At 47.1% G+C, this 20,281-nt stretch overlaps 1 protein-coding gene across 4 annotated transcripts in view; it reads left to right on the top strand.

Annotated features, from left to right (window-relative positions):
• The window catches only part of LOC147880904 (uncharacterized), a 206,704-nt gene that overhangs the window by 2,375 nt on the left and 184,048 nt on the right, over nt 1-20,281 (top strand). For all 4 annotated transcript variants that reach the window (XM_087370091.1, XM_087370089.1, XM_087370090.1 and 1 more), the window contains one exon: nt 6,481-6,651. In XM_087370091.1, the coding sequence (XP_087226217.1) occupies nt 6,481-6,651 (171 nt within the window). The remainder of the gene's footprint in view (nt 1-6,480; nt 6,652-20,281) is intronic.

The raw sequence follows: 20,281 nt of genomic DNA, 5'->3' as shown, positions 1-20,281 counted from the left end.
GCCATTGGGGTTTCTCCTACTATTAGGCCTCTTAGCAAAATATTCAGTGCCTTGCTGGTCCTTCTCTTTTTTTCTTCCAAAGCCTAAAAAATAAACTCCTTAGGGGCTGTTGATCCCTTTTTCACCACTGTTGTCCATTCAATCACCTCCTCGTTCCTCTTAGTGAGCATGTTTTCTGTTCATGGTGGCCTGCTTGGCTGCCATCTCGTTCTTGAGAGTTGCATTCTTTGACAATGAAATACCTTGTTGCCTGTGATCGAGTAGCCTAAAAGCAAGTCAATTTCTTCTTTGACAATGAAATACCTTGTTGCCTGTGATCGAGTAGCCTAAAAGCAAGTCAATTATTCAAACGATAACATGACAGTGATGGTCTTGTTGTTACAATGCATCTGTTGTCCTCAAGATTGATGGCTGGATCTGAATTATCTTTTTAAAGTTTGTTTTAGAAACTGTGTGACATATGGATTTCAAAATTTATGTTAGTCATAGCTAGTTTGTAAATTGTGTTTGGCCCATTTCAAACTTTAATTGGAACTGGGAGTAATCCCTTGGTGTGTGTACTGCTAGGCAAGTAAGATATCGGCTTTGTCTTAACTAACAAGGGCTAACCCAGAAACTCCTAACTCCCACTGGTTCAGATGCCGGAAAGTATCAAAGAGTCACAAGCCTCCTTGAGGGAAGCAGTAGTGCTGGCCTTTAATCTAGATATACAGCAGCATTGGAGAAGGAAATGGAGCACATCGTAAGGTTCTGTTTCTCAAAGTTATAATTATAATTTACATAAAGGAATAAATTCATGCCAAGCTCATATATTTACGAGTATGTCATATATGTGTAATGCTACCTTAAGCATTGTCGTAGCGATATGTGTGAAACTTTCTAATGTGAATAGGCCAGGAGTATTCTTATGGTGATGCGCCTCATGAAATATGTCCTAGTGATTATCCATTCCCTCGTTTGATCTCACGAATTCAAGAAAAGTCTTCATTATGCTGTTCACGAGGGGGGTGTGAGTGAGTGTGTGTGGATATATATGTATATGTATATGGATGTTGTATGTACCTTTTTGAGCTCATGAGAATAAAGTTATAGCATGCGAGAGGTATCTATTGCAGCAGCTTGGGATGCACTAGGTGACCCTTTAGAGAAAGCTGAAGAAAATGATATCGGTAGAATGCCACCTTCTCCGCATACTAGAGGAGACCTACATCTCTAGTGTGTCTAGATATGGGTGGCAGAAAGCAGTCCATGGGCTTTTTCTCAACAGTCCATAGAAATCGACCAACAGAGGGTACACACAGCGGAAGACTGATAGAATAGCCCAGGAGCTCACACAGTGTGTGTGTGGAGTGGAATCACAAACTTCTTAAACTTATGTGCATCAAGTAGATGTGCAAACTCATCAATACACAATGATCCAGCTAGAGATATAGAACCACCAAAGAAGAATATATTTCTGTCCAAAGCTATGGACACAATACAAAAGAATAGATCCAAAGTCCCACTAGAGCGTGGTCCTTTGATCTTACCACAAGGTACTTCTACTATCTGCCGGATATCTCTAGAACACTGAGCCTGTGCTCCACCTCGAGCCTATGTAGACTCTTCGTCCGGATTCCTTCCACCTTGCTGTCTGGAAGCCGGCCTAGGTGGGCAGCACCTTGCTGAGCTAGGTCTGCAGCTCTACAGCCTACTTGTCTTCTCTTGGATGTAGGCCCACAAGTGGCTGGTCTGCTGCTCCTTCTGCTCCCTGAAATGCTGCTCCAAGTGAATGAGATATGAGGGCACAAAGGCCCTCCTTTTATAGGCCTAGAGGGCTGGGAATACCACCGACCTAGGTGCCACAGACCGGCCGACCTGGTCGGTCAGTTTCCCCCCTCTTGGCCGACCTGTTCTGGCCCCTCCTGAGGTTTAAAACTAGGCCCAATTGGCCCATAACTTTGCAGGGGTCCAGCCCCTTGGTCTGCCCGTAACTTGCCCTGGTTGGCTGGCTCCAACCAGCCCTAACCAAGCTAGTCTATGCCGACCCTATTGCACCATATATTCGCCACGTGCCAGCCCTCTGCCGCCCCCATTGTTGTGCCTGTTTCCAGGCTCGATGCAGGCCACGTGCCTGCCCACGAACACCCACTATGTGTCGCCATCCAAGTCGCCTCTTGGCTCATACTCCAGGCGCTGATCCTGCCCTTACAAGTTACATGCTGCCATAGACCCCTTCATGTAGGCGACTTTGCTCCTGGTTAACCCTGCCATGCTGCTGTTCATGTTTCGCCTTTTGTCTGGCCAGATCCAGGGCCTTATGTCCCCACCATCTGCTTCTTCTGGAGGCTCCATCTGTTGCAGCCATGATGGTCCCTCCAGGTACAATCCTTTTCTCTCTCTCTTTGGCATCTTTTGCCCCAGGTCTCCCTCCCCCAGGCTCTCCTTATTTGGGGGACTTACAGATGGGGAGGTGACCTTTCCAACACACAGGGCCTTCCAACCCTCATTGTGCTACTCATTTGGGGAATTGCGCTTAGTGGGGGTTTCTTTGTAGATACACAGCCTATTGCTCTTAATATGTTGGATTCTACAATTATAGCACCAATTAAGGATCCTTCTCTAGCAGCTAAGTTGTCAAGGGTTTTTGTTACCCATATTCAGCAAATTGGGTATGGCAACCAGGTTTGTACTCATCCAACATATCATATGCTGACATTGCTTTCCTTTACATTCTGAATTCTCCAAAAATATAAAGAAATTCAATGTCAAAGCTACAAATGTACATTAACCTTTGCTGTAACAACAAATTGTTGCATATTGTTTTGTGATGTTTGTAAGGAGGGAAAATGAGGTATTGATAATAGGTGTTATCTAAGCTGTGATGGAAGTGGCTTCTTGGTGGAGCGGTTGTTACCATCCCAGCTCAACGTAGATAGTCTTGTGGGAGCCAAACTTTATAAGCAAGAGTGAGCTCCTCTGAGATCCAAATCCTGGTACCTTTTAGTTTGCTTGAGAATCTTGCCCCTTGTCATCTTGTCACTGAATGTTGTGCTTGTGCCCTTTTCGGAGGACACAAAGTATGTTTTCGGAGTCCTTTTCAATCGAGGGTATTTTTTCCCTGATGAGGTCAATGTTTTCTGCCGTGTGCCTATCTCTGGCATACCAGCCCTCAAGCAGCCCTGCTATGCGTAGACTGAGGGCATTGGAAGTCCTGGTTTACTGTCCTTTTGCCTCCCCATACATGTCCCATGTATTGATTTTAGTGTCTACTACTGCTGTGATTTCATGCTTCATGGACTTGATTTGGTGGTGACCACCTTGCATACCAACTGTGGTGCAGGTACTGCGGCAGTATAGTTCTGCATTACCTCCTGGATTACCTCCTGTTGTCCATTATTTTCCATGTTAAGGACTTTCTCTCAAAAGAGGCACGTCGCAGCTTGATTTCTCTAAGCTTGTGCTGAAGGGTCTAGTCCGACTGCAAGGTTGCTCTGCTGTCTCTGATAGGGCATAGCATAGGGGCTGGGTGTCAGGGCAGAGTTGACAGCAGAGTATGATAGGCTCTTAACTGGAGTCAAGATGGCAGGGGCAAGGGCTTGGGCCTTTTTCTGTTCCATATTGGCTTGAACTGCAGGGTCCCTCTGGCTGTTTTAACCCCTGAGCTGAGCTTGGGGGATCAGGTCACTCAGGCTTGGGGAGTGACGGAAAGCTGTGGGGCTGAGAAGGGGCTGAGCGGCACTGAGGAATGGGGGGAGCTAAAAGATGAGCTGGTGTTGGAGAGACGAAGTGGGGTGGAGGGACGAGTTGAGACTATGATATGATATGATTCTATCAAAATCCGCTTGAGACCCTACAGGATCTATGGGACTAGAAGCCACTATCATAACGATGGTGACTCGTTTACATCTGATGGATATATTTTGCGGCAAATCCTATGAGGTTAGTATGTGCTTGGCCAACCTATCAGCCATGTCCAAAATTTTACTGCAGTGTCCCAGAGCTTCCTTAAGGTATGCACCCAGTTGCTTGGCTGGTTGGTCCATAAGGACTGTTAAGCTGAGGTCATTGCTGTTGTACCTTTCCTTGTACTTTTCCCTCAAATGCTGCATGCGCCACAGTGAAGGAGTGTATCCTCTTTATTTTCTCTCTCTCTTGTTGGGCAGGTTTCACAGATTCTTGCCTCGCTGGGAATTCTTGGTGTGGCCTACCTTTTTCTACCTCTAGATCCTGGGAGCTGGTTCTTATTCCGAGATCATGTGTGCTTTGCACATTGAGATATCCTCCTTGAGACATTCCTGCATTTTGTACTTCTCCATCGGGTTTCTCTCTGGCTTGTAGAATCGCATTTTTGTTTCCGGGTCTTGCCATAATTTCTGTAGTGATTTCCCCTTCTTCCTCTGGGATATCTACAGCATATAGCCCCCATCTCTCCATCCAGTATGCGCCGCAGTGAAGGAGTGTATCCTCTTTATTTTCTCTCTCTCTTGTTGGGCAGGTTTTACAGATTCTTGCCTCGCTGGGAATTCTTGGTGTGGCCTACCTTTTTCTACCTCTAGATCCTGGGAGCTGGTTCTTATTCCGAGATCATGTGTGCTTTGCACATTGAGATTTCCTCCTTGAGACATTCCTGCATTTTGTACTTCTCCATCGGGTTTCTCTCTGGCTTGTAGAATCGCATTTTTGTTTCCGGGTCTTGCCATAATTTCTGTAGTGATTTCCCCTTCTTCCTCTGGGATATCTACAGCATATAGCCCCCATCTCTCCATCCAGTTGACTCCCTCTCTATACCAACCTGAATTTTTGGTTGCCTCCATGGCTCTGTTGGGAGTCTGCTTGTGTCAGAGAGAGATTTATATAATCCTGTAGTACTTTTGATGGAGAGGTATGTTAGAAATGACCCAACAGAGGGTACGCACAGCAGAAGACTGATAGAATAGCCCAGGAGCACCTCCCTTTCTCTTCTCTGGGCATCTTCTCTCCCTCCCCCATGCTCTCCTCATATGGGGGCTTACAGATGGGGAGGTGACCTTTCCAACAACGTAGACATTTGATGCTGTCTGAATCTCATGTTGCAGGAGCACCTCCCTTTCTCTTCTCTCCCTCCCCCATGCTCTCCTCATATGGGGGCTTATAGATGGGGAGGTGACCTTTCCAACACGTTAGACATTTGATGCTGTCTGAATCTCATGTTGCTTGATCAACCTTTAGTATTTGGAGGGCCTTTTAATATATGCTTTCATGTATTTTAATCATGTTTGCCAATCATCACTTGCATCAATTTGGATCTTGTTTCCAACCATCTTGTTTCTGATTTGGTTTCTTCCCTATAAGAGGCTTTTATGTGGAATGGAAAAAACAAATTGGATAAAACCAACTTGTTACAGGTTTGAGCTGTTTTTAAGGAAATAATAATAGGGTAGATCCTTGGCATTTAAAGTTTGGAAGTTTGGCTTTTTAACTGTCGGTAAGGAAAGGGATTTGGGATTGCACTCTCAAATATAACCTAAAATGAATACTTTTTAAAGGAACGGGCTGACCTGAAGATGCCTGAGTTGCTTTTCCACTCATAATTGCATGCAGACGTGTTACTGGGGCATTTTTAGTACTTTTTTCCAGCTTTATGCGATTGGATTTTAGCAATTGAGTAGGAAAGAAGGTGCTGCACTCTCATCGCTGCCTAGAGTTATACCATCGCTGTTGCTTAGCTCCCCTTAGACAAAGATCATCTAGACAAGTAGGGAGTTTTTAACCTAAGGTCACCAACAATAGCTGATATAGGCCTCAAAAATATGTCTTTGATCTTGTGGAAAATGGTGGAAACGATCACAATGTTTACAGACACTGGAGCAATTTCTACTGGGAGATGCAATGGGAGGTCTGGGATTGTTTTTTCAGTCTTCTAGCGTGGAATGGTGAGCCCACTGCAGTTATCGGTGATGTACGACTTGTCACCAGTCTCATTGTGGGGATGAACAGACATTTTGTAGAATATATATGCATCAGATTTCCTGGATGTGCAAGTTGTGACTTGGTTAAATATTGCCTTCAAAAAACTGGCATGGTGGCATGTGCAGACATATGAATGTCAATGATATATCATTGTCCCTGATTGCTGTTGATGTAGGAATATATTTAAATGAAAGTTTTACAGTTTTGGTCTCAAGGCAAAGGGTCAGAGCAAACATGAGAAGAGTATGAAATATGTTTCAGAGGATAAGGTCTCTATGGCAAAAGAAACCGAGATAGGATCCAAAAGATGCATACTGTAGAAAAAGGATACATCTTTGGGTCTCAAATGACAGCCTTTTTATATTGTGGACGTTTCCAGTCGTTACCCTTTTTTCCGTGTAATATCGATTCAGCTGTGTAAACTTTATTGATTGACATGCAAAATAAGACCAGTGTTTCATAAGATACCGCCCCTCTAGGTTGTAGATTTTTAAACTGGGTTATGATAGGAAGACACATTGTTCTGAGGATTGGTTGTGCATATTGCAGGTGGCAGCAAAGGTGCTTACGCCTTTACATCAGTGGATGTACTATGAGGCAATTGAGTGTGCCCCGCCACAGCTTGTAAACACAAGTGAAAAAGCACCATTGCAATCACGCCATGACCAGCAGATTGCTTTGTATGGCAGGGCGTTTCAGGAGAAGCTTGGTGCTCTGCAGGTATTCAGTGCATTGGTGATATCAGTTTCAGATTATGTACCCAAATACATGTGGAGTTTCAAATCGAGAATACTGATTCATTGCTTTTGTCCACATAGTTCAAGCTATCCCATTGATATATCTCTACACAATGGTATTCTAACTTTTTAGAGTTATTTAGCTTGCTCTAATATAGCATTGGTATGTTGCTTTTAAACTGTTTGGAGATGCGTACGTGAAGTTTTTAAATGCCTACCATTTTGAAGGTGTTGCTTTGTGAAACCCTTTATTGAGCTGTGCAAGCGAGAGTGGAAGGATCCACAAAAAGATTGTGAGCTATCTGTGTTGTAGAGCCTGTCTTCTGGACTATGTATGATGGATTTAATAGTCGCAGCTTTCATTTGTCTACACCACACCCATCAATGAGAGAACAGGAATTGTCAGGAAAGTGGGAATGTTTGTAGGATCCTTCAGCATAAGTGTATTGGGTAGATAAAAGATGCATATGACCTAACTTAATTCTGTCTCTCTTTCTCTCGCTCTCTCTTCGCATTTCTTCTTCTCATTTTTTGCTTCATTTTTTCCTGTTTGCTATCATTTTTTGGTTGTTATTTCAACTTAACTGCACTTCAAGAGGGGATTCTTGTGTTTTCTTAGATCATAGACTCTCTCAATCTGCTGTAGGATTAGAGGTTGCTATATGTGATAAACAAATGCAAAAAATGCAGAATGTAAGTACTAAATCCTAAGTACAACATAGTCATGTTGGTAGTCGACTATCTCATTATCATCATCAACATCAGGACATTAGGGTGGATGAGGCAATGGGGGCATGAAATAGGCAATAGAGTGTTGTCGGCCACTGGGGATCTGTGTGTCAACCCTTTGTCTGAGTTGTCGGGTCACAGGCTCTGGGTCACGGTCATGTCGAGGCCTCGTCCCGTGGGTGTCCATGTGATCTGGTTGGAAAAACTCCCTGATGGAGCTCTAAGAGGGATTAGCCAAGGAAAAAGTCTGTTCCTGTCTCTGTGCTCGAAGTATCCTCTTGCGGTGTCTAAGTGCCTCATGAACAAAACGTGCCAAACATCGCCGGTCTGGGTAGGAGATGAATCGGGCCAAAACCCCATAGCTGTCTCTGAAGAGGCAGTAGAAATGTTCGCGGATCTCATAGTAACAGGACACCTGAAGATGAAGTGCTCCTCTATCTCAACCTCCTGCATGTCACACAAAGTGCATATGCGCCTCTCCTTGGGTAGTCGCTCTGCTCTGCCGCTCTCGATACGTAGTCTATGTGAAGAGAATCGGAACTGCCCAAGGAAGATCCTCAGTGAGTGGGGTAAGTAAATCTGCGTGTACCCTTGTGGGTCAATGAAACCCTCCACTGTGAGATGTAAGAAGTGATCTCTGTAGAAGCCCAGCTTCACTGGAAGATCACTCGGGCCCAGCTAGTCTGGAATGTGTGTAGTTGTAATAGGTCCTCACGAATAACCTGGCTGACCTCATGTGATAGGAGGGGAGAAAACGGAGAATCCATGCTGTATTGGAATGGAGGTAGTCTGTCCATGTGGAGCCCCAGTCCCTCAAGCCATCTCTCTGTACGTGCATACCAGCACCTCTGGTCCCCTCTTACTGCAAGTGCCATAGAAGAGGACAGTGCTAGCCATGGTAGCCTGCTACGCCTAGAGGTGTAATCCCCATACTCCCTGACTTGGTATAGATATGTGATGACTTTAAATGCAGCATCTAGCTGTAATGGGGGTGACCCAAACTCCGCCCGAATGATCTAGTGAGAAACAGATGGCTTACCACAGATCATCTGTGATAACATGAGAACCTGTAGCCGCTCCACCCTGGCCCACTCTGTATCTGACAAGTTTGGCCCCCTACATGGATTGCCATACATCCCCGCTGGACGGACCAAGGAGTCAAAAGCAACCCTTTGGTTCGTGGATCCTGAAAGTGAGAGCGGAAGCACTGCCTCTCTAGTTTGGCCAATGAAGCATATCCTCTGCTCAAGCGTGCCTGCATAGCGGGTCTCATAGTGAAGATGGGTCTAGAAAAGACAACCCCAAGATAAGTGTATGATGAAACTATCTCAATAGGTGACCCATCAAATGCGAATTGCTCCTGACGCATGACGGCTCGAGATGTATTGAAGATCATAATCTTGGTTTTACCCAGGTTGACCTTCAAATCATGAGACTCACAAAAGGATTGTAGTGTGTCAAGGTGTCTCTCGAGCCCCTCTGCTGAGGAAGACAAGAGAGCCACGTCATCTGCGTAAAGCAATATCCGGATCAGTGTGCCCGCAAGAAAGCAACCTACCCCCCCTGTGTCTGCATCACTGTCTCAAGCTCGTCAATGTCGAGGCCAAACAAGGTAGGTGATAATGGACACCCTCCTTTGACCTCGATAGTGCTCATGATCTTTTCTGTCCACCCAGATCCTGTTACTTTGCTTGAAACTCTCTCGTAAAGTGCCATGACAGCCCAAATGATCTCCTTGTTGTAACCCAAATTCTGTAGGCACCGTATGAGGCGGGCTCTCGGGACTGTGTCAAATGCCTTGCGGAAATCCACAAAGCAACAGTAAACGCTCTGCTTCGGTGCCCTCGCCTCCTCGATGATACATCTGAGCATGAGAATGTGGTCCATGGTCCCATGATCACGCCGGAATCTGGCCTTAACTGCTGCTCTAAGTCCTCGACACTCCGCAAATCTGCTGACCTCGGAATCAAGTATTGATGCATAAATCTTGTACATGACATGTCCAATCATAATGGTCTTGTAGTTCTCCGAGCTCATGGGATCCCCTGCCTTGTGAATGGGTGAGATAGTGTTAATGGTCCAGGTGCATGGAAATCCCAAACAAACTGCTTCATTAAATAGCTTTGCTAAGATCAGGGCTAGGAGGTTAATCCCATATGCAATGAACTCAGTGCATAGTCCCTCATGATCCTTCGCTCGACCATTATGAAGTTTCATTACGGCATCCTTTACCCCTCCTCCTAGTGAAGAGGGTGCAGGATGTGGGACGTGGCATATGTGGGAGGTTAGGGACTGGTTGATTTGGGATATCATAGAGTGTGTGTGCATAATCAAACCACGCATGAGTGTCAATGAGTGGTGAGGGGGGACCGTCCCTCTAGAAATCTCCGCCAAAATTCCTTACAGTTGTTACTGAACAAAATATTCAGTAGCTCCTCGTTCCAACGAACAAAGTCTAGTTTCTTTCTGCATACTAGTCGACGGTACTGGCATAGCGTCTCTGGTTCGCTGGGAAGACTGTTTTTGGTTTTGAATCTGAGCTGATGGCGTAAAGCCTTACACTAATCATCGTACCAGCTATTACAAGGTATGGTCCCAGGGGGTGGTGGGCGGGTGGAGCGGGTGGTGTGGGGGAAAGCATGGAGCAGCCTCGTGTAGTGAGCGGGTGACTAGGGCAGCACGATCCTCTAATAGGGGTATGAAGTCAATGTAGGCGAAAAGTATGTACAGACAGCCAGAGTAAGTAGGTAAGTGATCACGATGAAAGCATATATCATGGTAGGTGGAGTAAGAACTCAGCGGGGTGAAAAGTGATGTGCGACAGGGAGTGGAAATGCTAAAGAAAAGATAGGTATGATCAGCCCGTGGAGGGAGAGGTGCTACGGTAAAGTCAATGATGCGAGATGTGAAGGCAGGGGATCCCATGATGTGGTCAACAACGTTGGAGCCTCCCCCATGTGGAAAGCACGTGAAACCATTTGAGGCGGGCCATCTGTCAAGAGCATTATAAATAATAAGATCATGCATCTTGCCGAGGTCTAATAGGGCCTGCCCATAAGATGTGAACGGTCTTCGTCTATCAGCCGAAACCTGTAGCATACCTGCCTCCTCAAGGTCAATGTCTGGCAGTAGTGTGGAATCATCCTTGAAGTCGAGGAGTGGTGCGTGATGAGTGCCTGTCCTTGCGTTGAAGTCCCCAACTAGGAGGACTTCTTCGTGGCTAGAGAAGTCAACAATGGACTGATAAAGAGCAGCAAATGGAGATGTCTCATCCATACCTCGAATATCTCTGGCAAAGTGGGAGTCTTAGGGGGGAAGTAGCAAACTGCAATAAACAGATCTTGGCTGTCCATGTGCCGAATCCAGATCCAAAGAAACCTGGAATGTGCATCTCTCTGCTCTATTGAGATGGCCCCCAAAAGTGTGGATTTGTAAAGGATTGCGACTCCTCCTGACCCTTGGACCCCTCCTATATCCCTCATCTCATCTCTATAGGCAGACTCCCATGTAAACCTGCTGACTACTGGTAGTGGACGCTGTGGACTCTGATGTGTCTCTGTATAGAAGACTATGTCGTGACCTGTATAGGATTCTGAGAAGTTCCCTAGTTCTGACCATAAGGTACCATTACCGTTCTAGATGGTGCAGGATAGGGTCTCGGATATCCGAGTCTCATACACCCCGCCTCCTTATGTGGGAGGGGAGGTGGGTGTCCGACGGGGATGTGTAAGGAGTCGTCCATCTCGTACCACTGCCCACTTCCCCTCCTTGTGGGCTTGATCCCGTTGTTGCAACAGGAAGCGCCTCTCCTCAACCTATAGTGGAGTGAGGTCCTCATCCATGGAGATCGTTGGCTGGTCTCTTAAGGCTCACCTACGACGTAAAGCCAAAAGTCGTGCCTGAGCGTCATGGAACCGTATGATTAGGGGCTGCTCTCGGTTGGGGTCCCTTCCCATCCGTCATGCTCTCTCAATCGTGTGCTCAATTGCCCCCAGAGTAGTGGCCACGAAGGCTGTTGCATCGGCCATCGGTCTAGCCTCAGTGCGTGGGATCCCACGTACTCTGAGGTTGAGAGCCTTATTGGCTCCCTGCTGTTTCTCCAGAAGGGTAGTCGAAACGGTTAACCTTGCACGTTCCCGTTTGGCTACGTCGACCCATCAGGACGTCTCCTCGATGGCAGATTGCATGCTCGCAATTTGTGCCTCCACAACTGGGGTGGTCCCTAGGACTATGCTTATAGCAGTTATGTCCTGTCGGAGTTGTGAGATCTCCTGTCTGAGTCCCTGAATAAGATCAGCCTAGTCTCGGATAGCTGAGCCTGCTCTTGTATGAGACGTGCCTGCTCCTGGGTGAAGCGTGTTTGCTCCTATGTGAAGCGTGACAGCTCCATCTGGTGCTCTCAGATACTATGTACCTCCATCAACAAGTTCTCCCAAGCCTCTGATGGGTCAGCTCGTCCGTTTCCTAGCAGAAACTGAAAAGACTGGCGTGAAAGTGTGAGGATGAGACCGGAGGCTGGGTGATGACTGGGTGAGATGGGTGTGATATGGAGATGATAGTGGCCTGGATGAGGCGATTCCAACAAGGTGTGGGAACGTGGGCTGACTGAGAGGTAGAGGGGAGAGAAAGGTCGAGGCGTAGTGCGGAATAGTCGATGACCCCTCCAAAGTAGGTGTCATAATCGGTGGAAAACTGTAGCGGGAGAAGAAGGGAGAGATGGAAGAGATAATGCCATTGACAACCCCTCTATCCTAGGGGAGGGTGGAGCAATTGATGTCATGGGTGTGAGTATGTCATTGCCAGTAGCTGTAGCTGAAGATGTAGAGGCTGTGGCCGGAACTGGAGCTGAAACTGAGGTTGACGCTGAAGCTGAAACTGAAGCTGGCTCTGAATCTGAAGACGAGGATATAGCAGGGGCTGAAACTGAAGGTGAGATTGAAGCTGAAATTGAAGCTGAGGCTGAGGCTGAGGTGGGCCCCGCCTTTGCTTTGTTGTCAACTTCGAGTCCACTTCGATTGTAGTGTGTGTTCACATCCTCGAGTTTTAGTTGTGTTTGTTTCTTGTTTTTGTTGTCGTCTTTCTTGGCGGCTTTATCGGTATCTTTGCCACCTTTCCTTATTTCTTTCAACTGATCTTGTGTCCTTGGTGTAGGTCTTAGTGTAGGAGCAGGAGCAGGAGCATGAGCGCCCCCCCCCCCGGCAGGAGGTACATTCAGTTCCGGGGGCTGAAAACAATAAGGATGTAAGAGGTTAGGAGAGAGGCTTGGAGGGGAGGGTGAATTCGAGGTAAGAGGCTGGGGGCGAGGCTAGGAGGGGGTCAGCCAATGAGGAGGACGGACGAGAGGGCAGGACAACAGGGGAGCAGTGGGGGCAGCGCTTGCGGGGATAGGAGAGCCCGGCGGAGGGGGCTGTAGGTCGAGGCGGGAGCAGCAGAGTGGGGGGAGTTGGAGGCTGCTGGAGAGCAGCACTGGGCAGAGCTGCAGCAGGGGCAGCAAAGTGGGAGGGGCTGTGGGGCAGCTGAGCGGGGAGCTGCAGGCGGGCAGCAGTGAGCAGGAGTGGAGGGGTGGACAAAGCAGTGAGCAGGGGCGGGGTGGAGCAGTGGGGGCAGCGCATGCGGGGATGGGGGAGCCCCGCGGAGGGGGCTGTAGGTCGAGGCGGGAGCAGCAGAGCGGGGGGAGTTGGAGGCTGCCGGAGAGCAGCACTGGGCGGAGCTGCAGCAGGGGCAGCAAAGTGGGAGGGGCTGTGGGGCAGCTGAGCGGGGAGCTGCAGGTGGGCAGCAGTGAGCAGGAGTGGAGGGGTGGACAAAGCAGCGAGCAGGGGCGGGGCGGAGCGAGCAGGAGCGGAGCAACGGCGGGGCAAGGGAAGAGCAAGCAGGAGAGAGAGAGAGAGAGAGAGAGAGAGAGAGAGAGAGAGAGAGAGAGAGAGAGGATTTTCGAGGAGCTGCTGCTGTACCTGCGAACTGCTTCTCCATCGCACCTCCCCCCCTCTTCCAGCCTTTCCAATTAAGCCCTTGCGGGCTCCTGTGTATTCTGCCCTTTCTGTGACGGGGCTGAGTGCGTGAACGTGCGACTAGAGGGGGCGCATTGCTATCGCTACCCCATCCTCGTTTCTACTTCGGCCACAGCCCACCGTACGGTTGCTACCCACCATAGCTACAGTAAGGCCGCCACCAGGAGCAGCACGACTTCTGCTGTCGAGATCTTCTCCCAGCCCACCCCTTCGTGTACAGCACACACTCCACCCCCTTGCAGCTTGCCATTTGGCTCACGTGACGCTGTTGTTGAACAAGACAACACACGGTGGGTCTTTCAGCCCTCCTTTTGGTGCTTACTGATTCCAAGACGCATCTTCATCGACCAAAAGAGGCTTAAGGCCAGCTCGTGAGGCAGCTTGTGGTCTAGGGGCTGGCATTATACGTCCAGCTCAAGCTTTCTTCCATTAGTTTGGACAGCCCCCTCAAGAAGAAGAAGAGATGAAGCACTTCCCGGGTTCCAGGAAAGCGCCAAAGCTTCTTGGTGGTTTGCTCTTCAGCGTGGCAGCTCCCTTTGTGCAGTTCACGGTCCTTCCAAGTCTAAGAGCTTGCTAGTGGAAGAGCTTTGGGGTTGTTACTTCGTGGTTGGGCGGATTTCTTGGCGGTCTTCATTCTTGCGGACGCCTTCTCGCTTCCTTCTTATTCTTCTCTTTTTGCAGGTGGTGCAGTTATTGCTTATTGCTAGTGATTGGGACTTTGGTGGCGACCTTTGGTCTGGCCAGAGGGGCTCTATGGCAGTGCCCTCAACTCCCCCAGTTGTCAAAGTCATTTTGGCACCAGCAGATAAGCAATATGTACAACAGGCAGTGAATCTCCTACAGGACAGGGCAGTCATCGGCAGGATAGTCGGCCTCACTCCCTCAAGGATACTGATTAGGGATTGGATCCAGGCCAGCTTGGCACTCCATGACGACGACATTCAAGAGGTCACTATCTATGGACGAGGTGTCTTCCTCCTCCAACTAGGCTCCCCACTCTGATTCTCGTGGAGAGAAGGCCAATTCTCCTGGGCCCTCATTTGGTGTATGTCATCTCTTGGTATCATGGATTCACGGTGGAGGACATGGACTCGACTCACCATGTTCCCCGCTTTCTAGTGACGCTCCACTTCCCGGGGCTTCGAGGGAATACAGGTCCATTCTCCCTTCCATTGGGCGATCTTTCGGCATAGTTTGAGAGTACCCTTCAGAGTCAGAGGTTGCAGTGGTGACAGATGATGGGGTCCCTCGACTCAGGCTGGTGGTAGAGAGCCCAGATACTCTTCCAGAGGTGATTCTCTTGTAGACTTCGGAGGGAGGTACTCTTCGCCAACGCCTAGAGGTTTCAGGCTTACCTGCTTAGTGTTTGAGGTGCAGATAGAAGGGGCACCTAGCTAGGTGGGAAAAAAGAATGGGAGTAGAAGAACCAAAGCTAGCACACCAACCGTAAGCGGCGGGCACATGCAACTGTGCAGGCACAGAGGCACAGAGTAATCACATAGGTGACCCACAGGTAGATGCACCTTGAGATCCGGCGAGCGAGCCATCGACCTGAGCACACTCCTCAGGCCCCTTTGGAGGAGAGACTTCTTGCCCACCGGAGGATCCTCCACCTCAACAGGAGCAGCCTCCAGTGACCGCCAGAGCATTGTTGGACAAAGGGAGCCCAGGATGAGTGATGGAAGAGCAAAAACGAGATGCTGTATTGAAAATGTTGCAACAACAAGTGGAGGCTCAAGGGTGAGCCAATATGACAAAACCCTAGGGCTAAATTTCTAACTAGACTAAGTGTCCTAACTGACCTAGGTACTAATAGTCCTAACTGACTATAACTAGGCCTACAAGGCACATACCAAGGAATAAGTGGCACCTATGGATAGCCCATAGAATGGCCTACAAACCCTCCTCCATGGTATGGGCTGAAGTATCTTGGACATGGCTCAGGATACCTGAATATCTAATGTCATGATTGCACATGTTCATCCTGTAGGGATATAGCAACCTATGACTGTACAGAGTACAAGAGATCAAGTTACAAAAGATACTAAGTTTAAAGCTTGCTGAAAAGCCTAAAACTTAGGTCGAGGTAGAGCCTTCGTAAATAGATCTGTTAAGTTGTCTTCAGTGGGAACATAAGACTATTGAATATCATTTGCTGATAATCGCTCTCTAACATAGTGTTAGTGAACCTCAATATGCTTTGTGCAAGCATGTAAAACAGGATTCCGTGCAACAGCCAAAGAACTCTGACTATCAGTGAAGATGACGGTAGGAGCAGTTTGACATGCATAAAGATCTGCAAGTAGCTTGCGAAGCCAAACACACTCCACCGTAGCTATAAAGGCTGCTTTGTACTCAGCTTCACAGCTAGAAGTAGCAACTGTATTTTGCTTCTTGCTGAGCCAAGAAACACATGAAGTACCAAGCATGAAATAGTTGCCACTATGTGAGACACGGAGTGTCCGAACAACCAGCCCAATCACTATTAGTGAATCCATGCATGACAAGTGAAGTATAAGCCCCATAAAGAAGGCCTAAATGCTGATTGCCTTTGAGATATCTGAAAACATGCTGCACGGCATGCCAATGGTGCATAGATGAGCTGTGCATATATTTGCTCAATTGTCAGACAACATACTGTAGATTAGGTCTCAAACAACCAACTGCCTGTTGATAGAGAGTGACATCACATGTACGGCTGCCATCCTCAGAAGAGAAGTGAAACTAGGCTCTAATTGTGTGGATACTGGCTTGCAATCCTCAAACTGGAAACGCTGCAAAAGCTGTCCAATGTACTTGGATTGTGACATCAAAATGCCCCCCTCACTGCTAACAAATTGGATGCCCAGATAGTAGTGCAGAAGACCAAGATCAAACATAGCAAATGTCTTCTGCAAATCAAGCTTGAAATCTGCAATTTGCTCAGCATGTGTCCCAGTCTCAAGCATGTCATCCACATAAAGGACTAAAATCAGCAAATCTGTCCCACGCTTGTGGATGTAAAGAGTAGCCTTTGTAGGGCTGTTCTGAAAGCCAAGTGTGAGCAAATGAGTATGAATCTTGGAATACCAAGCCCAAGGTGCTTGCTTCAATCCATAAAGGGCTTTCTTCAAGCGGCATACCTTGTTTTTAGAACCTTCAACCTCAAAGCCGGGAGGTTGGGAAACATAGACCTCTTCCTGCAAATGCCCATGAAGGAAAGTTGTCTTGATATCAAGCTGATGTACCTCCCAATGAAAGTGGGCAGCAAAGACAATAACAATGCGAATAGTAGTGATCGTGGAAGTGGGATGCTCTGGGAGCAAATGTCTCCTCAAGTCAATGCCTTGCTGCTAAGCATAGCCCTTAGCAATAAGACGGGCTTTGTAACGGTCCACTGAACCATCAGCTTTCCGTTTAATTCTATAAACCCACTTAGTGCCAATGGCATTCTTGCCAGGAGGCAAATTGCACAACTCCCAAGTGTTATTCTGATGGATAGAATCCAATTCACCTTGCATAACAATCATCTTGAAAGGCATGTTGATGACATAATGGCTCTTCATTGCATGCTGTAGCAACCAATGCATATGCATCAAAACTAGCATGCTCTTTCCGAACAACTGCTCTAGTACGGGTTGCCAGAGGAGCATCTTGTTTGCTGTCTTTTAATGTGTCAAGGAGTCAACGGGGTACCTTTTTGGGCTCGTGAATTTCAGCTCTTTCTTGGTCAAGAGCCTTGTGCAGATGTTCCTGATAATGAGAGGCATATCAGGCTGAATATCTGGCTGCACATGTGGCTGCAAATGACTAATAGATAGAGGAGGTACAACCTCAGATGGAACATCATCCTGAGCATCGGATGGAAACAAAGGCATCAAGCTGTCAAAAATATATGGGGCATCAACAACGGGCTGTTTTTGACTGTCCAGCAAAGGCATAGTGGTAGATTCATCAAACACAACATCCCGACTGACAAAACACTTGCCCGTGCGGGGATGGTAGAGCTTATAGCCCTGACTCTTTGAGCTATACCCAATAAAAATGCACTTGACAGCTTTGGTGCGTGTTTGTGAAGGCACATGAGCATAGGCCATGCATCCAAAAGTCCTCATGTGAGAAATGCGAGGCTTACGAACTGTCCAAGCCTCATAAGGTGTGATAGTATGCAATGCCTTTGTCAAAATGTAACTAGCACACATGACGGCATCCAACCACAACTTGTTAGGCAAATGTTTGCCTTTCAACATGCACCTGGCCATCTCCATCACTGACCTATTCTTATGCTCAGCCACGGGTTTCTCTTGAGGGATATAAGGCACCTTGCATCGATGATGTATGCCACGTGAAGCCAAGAAAACAACAACTCCTTTGACATATATTCACCCCCCCGTCTGTACTAAGGTGAGCAATGTGCAGACCACTCTTATTCTTAGCCTAAGGCAATAAAATGCTTGAAGCATGATGAAACTTCAGATTTGGATTTCAAGGCGGAAGTCCAAGTGTACTTGGTGAAGTCATCAATAGAAGTGAAAAAATGATAGAAGCCCCCAAGAGATGCAACCTTCATGGGTCCACAAACATATAACGCTTGGGAAACGTAGCATGGTGCATCTTACCAAGCAAGCATGGTTCACAAACATGCTTTGAAGGCATATGCATTTTGGGAAGATCAACAACCATACCATCCTTATATAACTTCACCAAAGCTCCAAAGGTGAGGTGTCCAAATCTTTCATGCCACAAATGGGTCTCTGCCATGGTAGAATCAAGAGCAAAGGCATGTGCATCTGCAAGTGCAGCATTATCATCCAAACATCTGTCATAAGTAAGTATCAAGTCTATAAAGACCTCTAGTCAGTGTGCCGGTCAAGTCCATGGTGAAGGCATCTGTAGCATCATACACTGCACACCTAACACCATCAAAAAGAACCTGAAAGCCACATGTAGCTATGGCTGATATAGAAATGAGGTTCTTGTGAACGCCTGGAACATAAAGCACATTCTCTAGAGTAACAATACCACCAGAGATAGAAGTAAGAGCAACTTGCCCAATACCTTTCACGGTATATGATGCATTATTGGCACATGTGACACTGCTCCCCTGAGATGTATGCTCTAATGAGCTGAATAACTTCCGGCAGGAAGTGATGTGCTTGCCTAGCACCACTATCAAAGAACCAGGCATCATGAACATCTGAAACTGCCATGCAAGCATCATGAACATCAGGATTATACTGACATGTAACCAAGAAAGCCCAATTTTGGTCTTGTGCAAAATTAGGGGACTCATGTCGATCGTTTGCACTAGAAGAACCATATACTGCAAGACCAAACTCCTTTTCAGATGCAATTCGCTTCCTGCATTCAGAAATATCATGCCCAGGTTTCCTGCAATAGTTACATTTCTTCTTTTTATTTTCCCCTTAAGAAGAGGCACCATGTGAATGATCAGCATGGGAATGAGGGTGTTAGCTGAAACCTTGCCTTTGCCTTTGTTTTTGTGCTGGGCAGCAAAGGCTTGATCACTAGCCATAGAAGCATTGCGATTCGCACGATTGTGCTCCTCTTGAAGAAGAAGAGCAACCAATTGGTCAAATGAGAAATGGTTGGCATTGCCACTTGCAACCAACCTCTGAGAAGTATTGTTGTGGGCTGCCAATAGAAACCTGGGACTACTACAGTAAAATGAAAGTCTCTAACATGTCTCAACTTATAGAAAATGCCACTACAGCATATGCCCTCTTGCAAGGAAAGACTTTGGGGTTCAGGGGCAACAACGAGGAAGCTCCAAAAAAGTTTAGGAAGTTTGGACAGCCTACGAAGGCTAGGTTTGTTGCAGGATAGAGGCGAGAATGGGCTCGACAGAAGATGACACCCGAAGAGAAGAAAGATTTTTATAATGCTATCAAATTTGAATGCCCGAACAGAGAGAGAAAGTACCGCTCAGGGGAACAGGGTGAGCAAAGGGAAGAAAGGAAGAATGACCAGAAGGGTAAGAAGCCAAAGCCCACGGCTGGTCTTATGCCGGATGTGATTGGGGACAAACAGAATGTAGATGCCACGGAGCTATGCGGTAAAAATCCTAACCAGACAACCTTGTTTTTCTTTGACCTAGGGGCCCGTTCCAATTTCATCTCTCCAGAGCTGGTTGGGAAATGGGGAATCAAAGTAGAAGAGATGTGACCTGTTTGTGATGTAGATATGGTTTGTCATGGGCATAGTGAGTCAGTCACTTCGGTAATTGGCAAGTTACGCATACACATTCAGAGCTATGTGGACACAAAGGAGTTTTACGTCATGCCTTTGAATGGATGCCATGTTCTGTTGGGTATACCTTCACACTACAAGGTGGGGGACTCTTTTGGATGCTAGAAACAAAACGCTGACTTTGACTCACAAAGGCAAAACCCATGTTTTGGATGCAAAACTAAAAAGGGAGTTATACCAATTGTATCTCCTTCAGCTATTTCTAACGTAGTGAAAAAGCATCTTTCAGCATACTTAGTTTTTGCAAGAGAAAACAGCCAGATGAAGAAAGATCCAATCTTTCCAAGCTGGAAAAAGAGAGGACAGATTTTCTATTTCAGTTTAAAGTTTGCTTTTTTGACTGTTTGGCATGCAGGAGGCCAAAAAGCAAGAAGAAAAGTCGAAATTTGCTTTCAGGGCTGTTTTCTAGACCACAGAAGAACAAGGAGAGGCAAGTCACAGGCTGTGAAAGTGCTCCAAGGCTATTCTATCACATCACCTTGCTGATTTTTGACTACCAGGGCAGTCTGTGGGCTGCCAGGTTTGCTAGAAGCTCAAAAATGTTTTTGTGCCAGAAGCCTCTAGATCAGTTTGTTTCTGTTGCTTTCCGGTTTTGCAGGCAGGCTGCAGGAAGCAAGGGAATTTGAA

Source organism: Dipteris shenzhenensis, chromosome 31, assembly GCF_047967505.1.
Source record: "Dipteris shenzhenensis isolate YYH24624 ecotype China chromosome 31, Dip_SZ_1.0, whole genome shotgun sequence".
Taxonomy (NCBI): Eukaryota; Viridiplantae; Streptophyta; class Polypodiopsida; order Gleicheniales; family Dipteridaceae; genus Dipteris; species Dipteris shenzhenensis.
Note: the sequence above shows the minus strand (reverse complement) of the source record. Positions and strands in the feature narration are given on the sequence as shown.